General features: G+C 39.7%; 1 protein-coding gene across 1 annotated transcript in view; it reads right to left on the reverse strand.

The window, feature by feature from the left end:
• The window catches only part of ADAMTSL1 (ADAMTS like 1), a 178,290-nt gene extending 165,926 nt beyond the window's left edge, over positions 1-12,364 (reverse strand). Inside the window, exon 1 of the mRNA XM_059874000.1 lies at positions 12,047-12,364. Coding sequence (XP_059729983.1) covers positions 12,047-12,103 — 57 coding nt within the window. The 5' untranslated portion in view covers positions 12,104-12,364. The remainder of the gene's footprint in view (positions 1-12,046) is intronic.
• Positions 12,365-13,851: the final 1,487 nt, after the last annotated feature.

Below are 13,851 nucleotides of genomic sequence, written 5' to 3' on the forward strand. Positions count from 1 at the left end.
GCTCCAAGTTTTCTTTTAACAAGTGGAATAAACATAATTCATCTCAACACCATCCATGTTTAATGTTAAAGAAAGTAGAGTGTTTTCCTTCCTGTGAATTAAGATTGAGGTTGAAATTCTAGCAATACCCAAAAAGTCATTTCAAATCAGAAAACAACTGTCCATTACAGATTTATTCCAGCTTCAAAGGATATATACACAATTACTAGCTAAGAATTCATTGTCTAGCATAGATTTTTCAAAAGTAGTTTATACAGGTAGTTAATAATTCCTACCCACTTTTGTCAAAACGAGCTAAAGATCTTACTTTAAAGTAGCAGTCAGGAGTTCTGCAGTGCAAGAACTCCTACAATACTTCTTTAAAGCCCTGAAGTTCCTATCATAAATAGTAAAGAGAAGGAACAAAAAGTGTGGGAGGCAGGAGGGGAGGCAATAGAGGGGAGTATATTCTCTTATAGTTGAAAAGAGTAAAGCTGGCACCACTTAAATCTTTCTTTAAGTAACATCACTGAAAAAAATCTTTTCCATCACAGAAAAAATCTTTTACTCTACCAGAGGTATTCCAGATTGGTGGTTCTCAAAATGCCAGTGTATGTCAAAGAAGCAAAATGCAGTTGACAAGGCTCATTATGCCCTGTTGCTGGTACCAGAAGACCTTCCTTATCCCTTCTGTCAATTCTAGGTGGATGTCAGCCTGAGCTTCACAGAAAAATTCCAATTCTTTGTCCAAATGAAACTCAGGATGCCCTGACATCAAAAGTATCAAGTCAGAAATGCCACCCTCAGGCAATTTGCTTATTGATGAGTAATATAAACAAAGAAATCAGTTAGCACTAATCAAAACCAGGTCTTCCTTAATCCCTTATTATCTTAATATATCTCACACCTTAATCTGATGGCGATCCTGCATCTACCACCCCATACCTCAACTCCTGTGGGAATGGGCAGGAGAACTCCCAAAGAGTTGTCTAATGAGAAATATAAACAGCTTGTCTAATTGGACCAGAAAGCAAAAAGGATCATGTGTAAAAAATGAAATCACTGTCAATAGATAGGGTAGTCAGGTGAAGATGCTTACAGAAGAAAAAAAAAAAAGGCTTTAAACTACAAGTCAAACAGAGGATTTTTCATAATTTAAACAAATCTGACACAATCAGATTAGACTAATAGAGATAGACAGCCAACCTGATTTTTCAAAAAATCTAGCTTCAGTGTTCAATAGTAATTTCTGAATTTTCTAAAGAGTTGCCAGGCATTCATGTTACATTCAGTGGTGCTTCCTACGCTTTCTGCTTACAGTACACAGAAATCATTTAGACTATCTGGAATACAAGTGTCACACATCCTTAAATCACAACAGCTACCTGGATATCTAAGAGCTGCATGCCTGATAAGAACCAGGTTTCTTTTAAAAGCATATGTGCACATGTGTGTAGGTGCATAGAGGGAGAAAAATGAAGAGCAGCAAGACCTCTGTTCATGTCCTGAAGTCTATAAAAGAAGTTCAACCTTGAGAAAATAAATCTTAGTCGCATATTAGAATTGAATTGAAAATTTTGTTGGGAACAGTGCTATCCCTACAGAATCCAGCTATTTGTCAGTGCCACACACAAGACTGTGTGTATAAACACAGATCACGTGGTTTATTTTCTCCTCTGGTTCCGAGACATCCAGTTTTCCTCCTCTTTCAGTAAAATGCTGCTGAAGTCCTCTTTTCAAGCACCCAGTGTGTTTCCTACATTAAACAGCAATACAGACAGTGAAAAATACAATTAAACGCTTATTGGACTATAGCATTGATACTGAATTTAGGCCAGTTGTTTCCCAGATAATATGAACCACTGGTTTGCTTAATAAATTTATATCATCTGGTTCTTATCATATCCCCACTGTTTCGGGGTATGATGAAGTGTCAGTGACAATATGCAAGGCTCCTCTGAGGCCACTGCCTAAACTTGCCTTCAGCTACTGTAAAAGTTATGCTAGGGAGAGAAAACTAGTATTTTTTCTTCTGTAATGGTCTTTCTGCCCAGATTTTTCAGAAAAATTTAAATGCATCCCTATATGAATTCTTGCCAAGCCACACATCCTTCCTTGAGTAATCCTTGAGCATCCTTGATGCTAGTTTGTCACTGAGATTAAATATATACTTCACACAGTACTGAATGCTGTCTGCAGCAAACTGCAGGGGAAGAAACTGCTATCAGCACTTCTCTAGGTGAGCAACAACAGGGGACAAGGCCAGTGACCTCAACTCTTTATAAAAACCATGTATTTCAAAACTTCAACCAATGTAAATGTATGGTTTATAAGATTTCATTTGCGCAATGTTTTGTATCTTTATTGCATTCCATCCAAGTTAACAGCTGGATTAAAGCCCACATGGGAAACTGTTGGGAAATTTCTGGCTTTTGAAAACAGGCAAGGCAGAACAAATTCATAGCCAGTTGAATGGATATTGGTAATTGCCATCAGAAAGACTGTTAACATGAAGACATTTCTGACTAACTGCTGCAACTTTTAAAAGTGAATATCTTGAAAATTTAGTACATAAAATATTCTGGCATACCAAGTTTGCAATACACAAAAAGAAAATGCTTAATTTATCTAAGCAAAAAGTTACACATCACTTTAAATGGTACTCTATGACCAAAGTGCATCTACTCTTCCAGAATAACTGTACCATACTGAAAAAAGGACTTATGAAGGTAAATCTTATCCTTCTGAGGAGCATGATTCCCTGGAAACACTAGGATTTCCCATGACAATAGTTCTCCAGTTCCAAGTAGGTATCTTTCCATTTCATGCGCCTCATGAAACCAGAGGTCCCCAAGTCAGCCTCAGCAACCAATGACTTCAACCTATTTTCTTTTCCCAAAGGTCAGATTTAGGGTCAGGACAGATGAACACTGTTTAGCTGGTATGGTAAATGGCTTGTCTTCCTATTGTCTTGTCTGTAGCCCATGTAAAAGCAAAAAAAGGACTTCTGCCACCAGACCTGCCACTCAGCCAGCCTCCAGGAGGACCACACAAACCAAAAAATCCTGCATACCTGACATTCTTACCAAAATAATGGAAGTTCTGCTCTCACAGAAGTTAAAAGATGAAAGAGAAAATGCCCTTTTACCCAATCTACCTGAGTTCTTTACTGTACCTGAGATGCTGAGTGACTGCAAGTGCCATTGCTGCCATGAACAACTGCATGCTGTTCCATATGGCCAGATCAAAAGGTTGCCTATGGAAAGGTTAAAAATACTCCTACAACACTGTATTATTCCCTGGCAAACAATGTGGAAAGAAAAGTAGCTGCAGTGAGCATCAGACATCTTGGGGTGAAAGTGGCTATTCCTCGAACACTGTCTCCTCAGTTCCCTAGAAGCTAGTGGCTCCCTTCTACTGGGAATGCAACTGTGAGCTGAACAGTAGCATCCCACCTGCCCCAGGCTTCACAGTCTTGGAAATTCACTTAGGAATTTTTGCCTCCTTTTTACTTGCAAGTCAAAGCAAAAGGCCTCTGAGGGGATCAAGAGAGTATTTCCTACGGAAAACCCCTGGCACAGGAAACCCTTGATCTGAGTGTCTCCAAAACCCAAGGAAGGCACTGGCACAGGAGCACAGGCATGTGAGCATATATTCTGAACTTTGGGTAATAATGCTCAGATTTTTCTAATGCAGGTAAATGGGCCAGGATTTATTATTTCAGTCTCTTAAAAATGAATAAAGAAAAAAATTCCAAATATCTTTCTGTATAGTTTTAAATTTACTTTTTCTTCTTGCCCCAAATCATCCATCACATAAAAGAAACAGGGGAAGACACCTTGATGAGGACTGAAGAGGAAATCTCACCAAGATACTCTAGCAGTTTCCCAGTGTTTATTTTGCTCCTGTGAACAAAGGGAAAGAATAATAGGTGGATTTCTCTTTACCCCAAAGGAAAACACCTTTGAGCTAGCTCAGTTCAGGGACATTAGTATAAATTTGGTGTATTAGTCCTTTTCAGTGCTGTGTTTTTTTTGTCCTCTCTTATTCTTAACAGCAAGACAGACTCATTACTAATGGGACAGAAAATTATAAATATAGTATGTTTTCCTTTTGCACAGGAAAGCAAAGGTTAATTGAGAGGGCACTAACCTCACATCCCTTCTTAACCTTGACTTGATATGGCTATTGCACAAGTAACGGGCCAAAGTGTCACACTGAGCTCCTGAAAACACTGTGTCTGTAGTCTCAGTGTTGTACACAGTTGTACCCTCTTACATCAGTATCTGCACACATCAATTCATCTCAGAAAGATAAGAACATTGCCAGTGCTGTCCTCATAGTCCCAAGGGATTCCCAATGTCCCAAAGCAAACCATATAGCTGTGCTGTGTTTATGGGAGGACACAGCTTCCAGGGTGCAACAACAGAGCGGGGAATAGATTAAGAGCCATCTCAGGACATTAAGAGCTAAACAGCCATTCCTAAACCTGGACTGGAAGTTGTATCCCAGGAGAAATGTGCCAAATGTGAGCTCATTTCTTCTCATAGAAGGGCAGCAGCCAGCTGGAGGGGCGGGAAAGGGGGTTGCTGGCAGAGGATGGAGCTGACACCATATCACTTCAACGTGTTCACACTGAGCTCTGTGTAATGTTTTATAACTGTGCCTTATAAGCCTCAGATCAGTCCTATCTCTCACCCCTCTTACCCATATGAAAAAACACATCAGGAGAGCAATGTGAATGCAAAAGTTTTCTTTCTTGCTCTCACAGACAGAAGTTACTACATTTTGTTGCATTTAAATCCTGCCGTGCTGGTGTAAACACCAGGCATGGGTGATCCAATACAGAGCAAGTCCAAGCTGGCTCAGCCTCAGACTTGTCGCCTTATTGACTCAGGGTTTTTAAGGCTAGGACTGGTTCAGATGCAGGATAGGTTAAATCACTTTTCAGAATTCGGAACCCACCCAAAAGCACGGGTTCAAAAGTGCATCTTGCACTCCAGGACTTCGGGTTTGTCTTCCACGTAGCAAGAACTGTGGGCAGGGAAAAAGCACACAAGGCACACAGCAAGGAGACGAGAGAAAAGTAAAATTGTAACCTGTGATGAGGCCTATTGCATGCCTATTACAAGTGTTTTCTAAGTGGTGAGAAATGAAAGCATGTGCTGGCTGTGCTGCTCTCAACAGCTTTAAGAAAAAAGCAATATACACCTGGAAGCTCCACCATGTCTCCAAAGAAAAAGATATTTACATTGAAGAAATTTATATTGGCCATTTTCCTCTTTAGTAAACTGACCTTAATCTTCATATATTCACTCTCCCATCCTAACCTTTGGTAGAGATCACAACATTCCCTAGTGAGTCCCCTCACAAAACACCATTTTATCTGGGTTTAGAAACCCTGGTTCTGAGCTTGAAGACATTATTGCATCAGCACAGATTTTGATCAGCATAGCTTTTACTCAGACCTAGGACATCCCAGCCTCTGAAGCAGATCACAGCAGTAAGGCAAGGTGACATAGGTTATAACAGGCAGATGACACTCTGGTCAGGAGGCATTTCAGACAAAGGAAGAGAAATTCCAAAGGCTTGTGCAAGACTTTCAGAAAACATCCACAATTATGGGCTTTATTCAAAACAAATGAAGCATCCTGTTCTTCTGATAGTCTGCCATCTACCTCATTTACGTCATGGAGATGTATATGTGATTATTTTAATGACAAGGGGCCATATAAAGAGTTGAAACATTAAGCCTTGGTGGAGGCATGAAAACCAAAAGGGAAATATTTATGTAAAAAATAGGTAGGGATAGAGGCAGGAAAGCATGCAGGCAGAAGGCAGGAAGAAAGGCAGGGAGGCAGGAAGGCAGGCAGGAAGACAGGAAGGAAGGCAGGAAGGAAGGACCAGATTTGGGGTTTTTTAAAATGAATTTGCATTGAACTGCCAGCATGGAAGTGGCTAAACACTAACAAGACATAAGCTGCTACTACTCCTTTAGTGCTGCCCTCTAATCCCATGTGATGAAAATTTTTTCCCTTGCAGTACCCAAAAAACAGAAGTGACACACCCACATTTTGAACCAATTTGCTACAGAAAGGCTATGCATTTTTCTCCATGTCTTCAGCTTATCACAAGGTGGTCAAACCAAGGTGAGAAGACACTCCCTCTTGACCTGGTGCTTACCAGCACTGATGGGTGGATGAGCCCATTGGAGAATGACATGACTGCTAAAGTATGGAGTGGCAGAATTTTAGAATTAAAGCCATTGCAACTCAGGTTTTTTGTTTCACATATTTCTGTTACAATACTTCCTTCTCTCCTTCAAGTAATTCAGATCTTCCATTTTAAAAACATAGCTGGACCTTTAAGGGACATATTGGACATAACACAGGAACTTGAAAATCCTCTCTCTTTTAAAATGTTACAGGAAGTATAAAAATGTCACATCCAAAAGGCATTTACAATAAAAGAAGACAGCCTTGGGCTTGTTAAGGGCCATTATATTTGCCCTGAGCTACTCATGCTTTTAACAATTCAGATTGAAAGAAATACAGAATTTCAATAAACTAGTAAGAAAAATAATTCACCCATCTGATGCCAGCATCAAAACAGTAGGAGACATTATTACTTCCTTTATTTCCTTTCATATCTGGCTCTGTTGATACAGCGCAGAATGTGAACAACATAATGGCAAATTTCAAATGGGACTGAGATTATATCCAACAAAGCTAGAAGGGGAAATTCAACACCCACACAGTATATTCATACGGAAACAAACCAAATATATTTATTTTATGTGACAGTTTGAATTTATTATTAGTTGCATATAATTTCCTGTCTCATTTCTGGAGGACTCTTGGAATTTATTTCAGGATGCCTTACATTATCACACAACCCTTCCCTCTACACTGACACCCCCTCTGCTGAACCTTGTCTGTGAGAAGACCCTGACAAGCAGAAATTTTAAAGGTTGAAGCTTTAAAAGAGGTTTCATAAAGGCAGTGAAGATTAAAGTGGAAGCAATGTGAAGATTACTGTACAGTAGAATCAATGAACACACCACTAATTTCTCTGCACAGCAAGAAAGACTGCCCCTATAAGCAGTGACCAAAAAAATCCACAGGTGGCAAAACTATTAAGACTTCTACATATGCTGGCCTTATAAGAAAATGAAATCTCACAAATACACACACTGCTTTCCCTCCCCTTCTAATCTGACCCAACTTCGGCTACTTTTATAAGAAGTTTGGAAAAGTTCAGTTATTTCTGAAAAAAAAAAATATGGTCATACATGGAATTAAATTCTAAAGAGGCTACTTAAAAGGTGGATGAGATGAAAACCTCAGACCTATGATGAAATTATTTACATTCCCTGAGATAGAAGGACATCTATGTGGTCAGATTTTACTAAGCTTTGACTTTTATTGGTCTGTGTTCGACACTACACAGGGTTAACAGACCCAAGAGAAGATCTCATTCCATGAAATGTGTATCCTTTGCTTACTTCCACCATTTTGCCTTGTATACGTTTAAGAGTTAGAACATGTTGTAACACCTTGAGTACGCAAAACTGGTCAGCCATCTGTTAAGACAAGCCTGCTGTCCATAAGGTGATGCAAAAAGCTGGAGAAGCCCACAGCAAAAATTAGCCATTCCTTTTCAACAGTTAGGAAGAAGTTTTGGTTCAAACCTCAGCACAATATTCTGATGAAATAAGCACTTCATGCCAATTTTTGAATTAGTTGTTGTCTGCCAGATGAGAAGACTTATTTTAGAACTGTCCTTGGCTTGGGCTGAGAAAAATAATTTATTTTTCTTTTTCCTGCTCCCCATCATGTTATTATAACACCTGGTGGTTGGTACGTTTTCCCTTTTTTCTTCCAATACCTTTAGCTTTTTAATTGTTTCCATAAGGATGATCTTACCATTCTTTTTTCTTCCTCAGACTGCAATTTCCCATTTTTCCCTCATGTAATTGTTTCCCATACAATTCTGAATTTTCTTACAAAGTTAAGAAAAGCAATAGAACCAACACTGCTGTCTGCAGATTTGACAGTACAACAGAAACAATGAGGTTTTATTTGGACACCTAATAACACAGTTATAAGGGATTAAGGTTTTATTTGCTTCAGTGAAAATTTAGTCATGCAGGGATTGATACTCCTCTCCTGACAAATTATTTTTCTGGTCATGTGGCCTTCTCAGACTTTACATTAACTGATGAGCCTTCTGAACATTGAAGGTTGTCCAGCTGACAGATCCATGACTACAGGTGACCACATTCCAATCTTCAGACTCTGCACAGTGTTTTATGTCACACCTTCTTTTATTATTCTTTTGCAGCCCTATGAATCTAGCAAAGTCATTAAAAGAATACATTAAAACTTAGTGACACTGGTGAAGCAGACCAGTAGCTCAACAGCCTACATTAAGTGCTGACTTCTTTTGACTAAAATCCAAAACCAAAAGAACTTTCATCACACAACCTTAGTTTAGCTCATGCAAGCTTCTGCACTTGGTAGAAAAAGAAATGTTTTATACCTCAAGAATCTGAAGGGAGAGGTTAGTAAAACATGTCCCAATACAGAGTCCTAGAGTAAAATAGGAAGAAATTATAATCATACAAACTTAGTAGTATCTAGTCCTTCCTATAAGAAATGGTTTTGTTTTATAGACATGACATATCTGAACTACAGCAGCATGGGTCACAAACAACAATAATGAGATATTTTCACTTTGCAACATGAATATATCTCAGCTTTGTATAGCTGAACTCTGCATTTCAGTTCATCCTCACCCAACCAATCTGAGCAAATGCTAGTCTGTACATATATATGATCCTGCATGAAAATACATTTGTGTTCTTTGGACATCATACTGGAAAAAACCCCTTTAATATACCTACAATTTCTGAGACAGATGAGCTGACACAGCAGTAGGTAGACCTATCTACACATGAAAGGAAAAACCGTCAAGCTTTATACATTCAGATGTAAACAAGAAACATATTCATTTCACTGCCTAATTGCACTTGTGGTCATCCAAGACAGAGCCAGTTAGATAATAGGGGAGTGTAATGCCAAAGAGCCTGGAAGGAATGGACTATTGTATTTGACTATTTTCCATGCACAAATTAGCGCAGCGAAAGAAAGAAATCCTGCAGAAAAACATATGTACTTTATTATAGCCCCTAGTGTTACTTCTGTAAGTACCACAACAGTAACAAAGAGCTAAAAAATACTGCTGAAAAGATGCAAATAACAAATGCAAATGTGTTTAAATGTCCTTCTGACATGACGTGATTTGACTTCTAGTTCGTCTGAGCTCATGGCTGGTTTTGGTTTGGCCACATTCCTTTGCGTTAGACAACTGTGATTTGCTTGTTCTAGGCTTTTATTTTTAAACTAACAGAAAGGAGAATCTTTGGAACAAAACGCCTGCTTTCTTTTGTTACTCTTAAAAGCAGTATTTCCTTAGGATGAAAAGTTCATGGAGCAATAAGCAAAATTCTACAAATATCTGGTCGTTCTCTGGAAAGAGAAACTTTTCATACTACTTTTTCAAGACAAGCACCTTAGTGTTACGGCTCAGATTCTTTAGAATAGCCATGAAAATACTTAATCCACATAAATGCTAGAGAAACTGGTTCTCTGAGTATGAAGTAAGTTTTAGGACAGTTAACAAAATACACTAGGGACCCCCAGTGACCTTACTCAAGCACCACTCAACTGAAAATGAATACAATTTCTTCTGAAGAAGGTTAAGAACCCCAGTGGAGTATTGACCTGCGCTCACTACTTCATCACTGCAGGCAGCTGATAGTGAGAGAAAGAGGAGGGGTTATTGCTGTTGCTGCCTGTGGACTTGTCACAGCCTGTGAGGCTGCTAAGGCTCAATTGCCTTAGCATCACTTGTACATAGGCTGTACACATGCCTGGGCTGTGAAACCTCCTTCTGGAGGCAAGGGTGCTCAAAGAAGAATTTAAGGGCTACTTTGCTCTACGGTGTCGTACTGAAAATTTAGGAACGCATGATAAATTATTCTAAGACCAATCCAGTAAGCATTTATTGAGAAACCTTAGTGCCTACAACTGTGAACTTTTGCTGATGTTACTGAAGTGCCACATGACAAGAAGCTGCTGCTGATGGTTACTGTGGGAAAGATAGGGCCTTTAGAAGAGATACAAGGTGATACACATAAATCCAAATGTTGATTGTCATGGATTTCAAACTCATTCTGGGTACTCCGCTGAAGGCTAACATCTAGGATGCTGGCAGTCAGGTCACAGCCTGATTTAATGACTTCTTGTTTTTCTCTCAAAAAACATCTATGAGCTTTCTACCATGCTTTTGGTGAACCCATGCTGCAATAAACTACAGTAGGAATGGGTATACCACGGTATCCTACAACTTATCCCTATCTCTAGCCAAGCTGTAAGTTAAATACTGGAATGTTTACCTAATCTCCTGCTGAAAGCAAGTGAGAGATTTTCCGAACTATGGAAGGAGCAAAAGAATGGTCTGATTCAAAAAAGAAAGTTAAGCTTGCTTCACATCACTATTCTTGAGGTACAAAGAGATTTGGTGGGAGGTGGGGGGGAAATCTCGAGGCAGGGTAAGTCATACAAATAAAAACTATTATAATGTGGAATATAATGCATAACAGTTGGCACCAGAATGCATTATTTATTTTCATGAATCAGGGACTGAGGACTTAATTCACAGCAGCAGAGTGATATACAAATATTATGAGTATGAGCTTAACATGGGGCCAAATCCCACAGTCTTTACACATTCTTGTTGAGTCACGTCCCCTGTTGATCTTCCTGAAATTAATCCTGCAGGATTGTCTCAGTCATTACTGACTTATTACAGTCATCAGGTAATAAACATCTCATTTTCATACATGAAAGAGAATCTATGCTGACTTTATGCCATTTTGTGTGAATTCAGTATTATAAATGAAAAACAGACTTTAAAACAAAGTAAGACTTTTAGATCAGTACAGATAGAATTCTTATTTCTAGTGCTCAAATAGTATTTAGTGACTCTATATCCAAAAAGCTGTTCCTTTTTTCTTTTTTAATAGTACAATCATTTAAAAGAAGTATTTTGAACAGAGTTATCCTACTGTTTAGCTCTCCATGAGGTTACTAAAAATTGTGTTAAGATTAGTTTACAATGATTACTACAGATTGGTTGACATGGATAAATAAGATGGAAGCTGCTATGAAATTAATGTATTTCTTAATGACGCTTTGCTATTTGAACTACTACATTCAATCAAATTCTAGGAAAATGGCAAAATACCTATGCCAAGATGACTCTGGTATCAAAAGTGGATGTATATTAATATCCTTTCTGCAGATGTTCTGATTGCCAACACACCACTCATAAAATTAAGTATGAGTCAAAATGGAACATATAATGTCAATCAAACAGCAAAGGTACATCTCTCAGCTGAAAGCATCCTATCAGGATAATCAGGGGAAGTTTGCAGGAAAATAATATAGCAATGATCAAGTTTACTGCTCGGAAGTATACCAGATATCACAGAATGTATCTTTCAAAGATTGATATGAACTTGACTCTGTAATGAGGTACAGAATTAATGAGAGCTCATTTAAACTGGTTTCAGGAAAAAGTTCAGTACATGCTGTACCTGTTTTCTCTGCATGCACATAGCTAAAACTTTTTTTTCTTCTTTTTCTTTTTTTTTAAAGGAAGAAAATTCCAGGAACATTACAGCACGATATAGTTTGATTTAAAGAGCAGAGAAACAGCTCCTCTCTAAATCCCAAGCAGTTAAATCACCATTTACAGGTCATTTAGAAGTTTGTAAAGCTGATGCCAACATCAACTTCTTGGTTCTACCTGTAGCAACCCACAATATCAAGGCTCCAAGTCTGCAGTGCTGTAGAGAGGATGAAACTTACATGACTCGCTCAAAACAAACTCTCTCCAACTGCGATTTTAAGAGATTAAAAACATACCCCCCCGCATATATGCACACAGATACAGTATCAGCAACAGGCGGTGCACATCCTAGGAAAGAAATGGCATTTACCAGGATGAGAGAAGCTAGAAGCAGGGTGCCAGCGGTTGCCCAGCGGCAGCACTCCATCGTCGGGCCGGTGCCGGAGCTGCGGTCAGACACGCGCAAGCTGCGAGGCGCTCGGCGGGCGGCTGTCACATCCAGCGCCGCTCCAGCTTCAGCCCCGCTTCTCCGCCTCCATCAGCCCCGCTCACTTCTACCGACCCAGGCGTGGGTGGGTGGGTTGGCGTGGGCTGCGGGGAAGCGCTCCCTGAGCCGGTGTTTAGCCAATCCCCCTCCTGCCACTCAGACGTGCAGCGCAACAAAGCCAAGAGGTCTGGGGAAAGCGTAGCAGCTACAGAGGGGAAGGAAAAGGAGAGCGGGAGAGGAGGAGTAGTAGGAGGAGAGAGGCAGAATGGCAGAGCTGAACGGAGTGCTCTGCCTGCAGCTCCCGGAGCTCCGCTTCACCACTTGCCATGAGCTGTTCACGCTTACTGCTAGGTCAGTAGCTCTCCTGAGCGTGCATTGTTCCACACAGGAGAGAAACTTAATCTGTGTCAATACATAACGTATGCCATACAAAGAACCAACAGGAAAATGCTTACATCCTCCAGGGAGAACGCACAGTTTGCTAAAGGCTCGATTCTTTACAGAAAAGTGCTCTCTTTAACACCCTTTGATCAGCAATAAAGAGGTCTGACTCTGCTTTAAAATTGTGAAGCAAAAATGTTTTCAACAGGCCGGGTGACAGTCTTTCCGTAACTACATTTTTATTCTTTGGGGAAATTTAAAACCTAAGCTATTGGAAGGAAAGTGGGATCACTGGAGGAAGAATTTTGCATAGAAAGGCAAAGACTCACACACCTCAGGAAAGGAGGGAGCTCTGCCTTTTAAGTATTAATTTGACAGACAGGAGTTTCAAACAACTGCTCTCAGTCTGTTCAGAGTTCACTTAGTTTGCCTGCCTATGCTTCTGCATTGCCTGAATCCTAAAAAAAAAAATTTTTTTTTTACTGTCTGTTTATTTTATTTTCTGAAGGAGAAATTGCAGACTGGATCCAAGAATTTTCTAAAAGCAGTAGGCATTCTCCCACATTGGACTGAGCTGAATGCCTTGCAGTTACAACATTTTGGTGCTACAGGGCACATCATGTTCAGATGGGCATATAGAAAGCCCAGTAAAGTCGTGATTCTGGCATGTCAGCAAGCTCAGACAATGGAGAAAAGTAAGGTACATGTGTGTTAGGGGTGGAGAATAGTATGCTAGCCATGATTCTTAAAAGTGACTGAACTCAGAAGCTAGCAAAGGAAAAGGAAATTCTGCCAAGGGCCAGGACTGGGGACAGAAAAAAAAAAAAGGAGCAAGGATAGACCACAGACTGTTTAAGTGAACTCCACATCAGTAGAAATTAAAATCAGCCTGGGGGAAAAGCTGGATGAACAGATGGAGAGTGATACAGACTTTGTAAAAGAAAAGGAACTGGGTGGAAAAATGAAAAAGAGTCACAGATGTTGAGAAGTCAGATAGGAGGATGGAAGTGTCTGGCTTTGTATAACAGGAACAGAAACATAAAGATATCTGAAGGCCAAAATAGAAAAGATATCAACTAGATGGAGATGGGCTTTAGGAAATGAGGATGAAGAAGAAATTTCAAATAAGAAATGAAAATAATTAGGAACAGTGGAAGAAATAAATTTCAGCCTTCACTGCCCAGCAGTCATTTGGTTGGGTACCTTTGGAATTGGCAGGTGAGGAAGAAGGGCCTGAAAGACTGAAAAGGCTCAGTAGGAAGGCACTATGATGGAAAATGCAGTAGCTGGACTGAACATAGCAGGGA

This window comes from Haemorhous mexicanus, chromosome Z (genome assembly GCF_027477595.1).
Source record: "Haemorhous mexicanus isolate bHaeMex1 chromosome Z, bHaeMex1.pri, whole genome shotgun sequence".
Taxonomy (NCBI): domain Eukaryota; kingdom Metazoa; phylum Chordata; class Aves; order Passeriformes; family Fringillidae; genus Haemorhous; species Haemorhous mexicanus.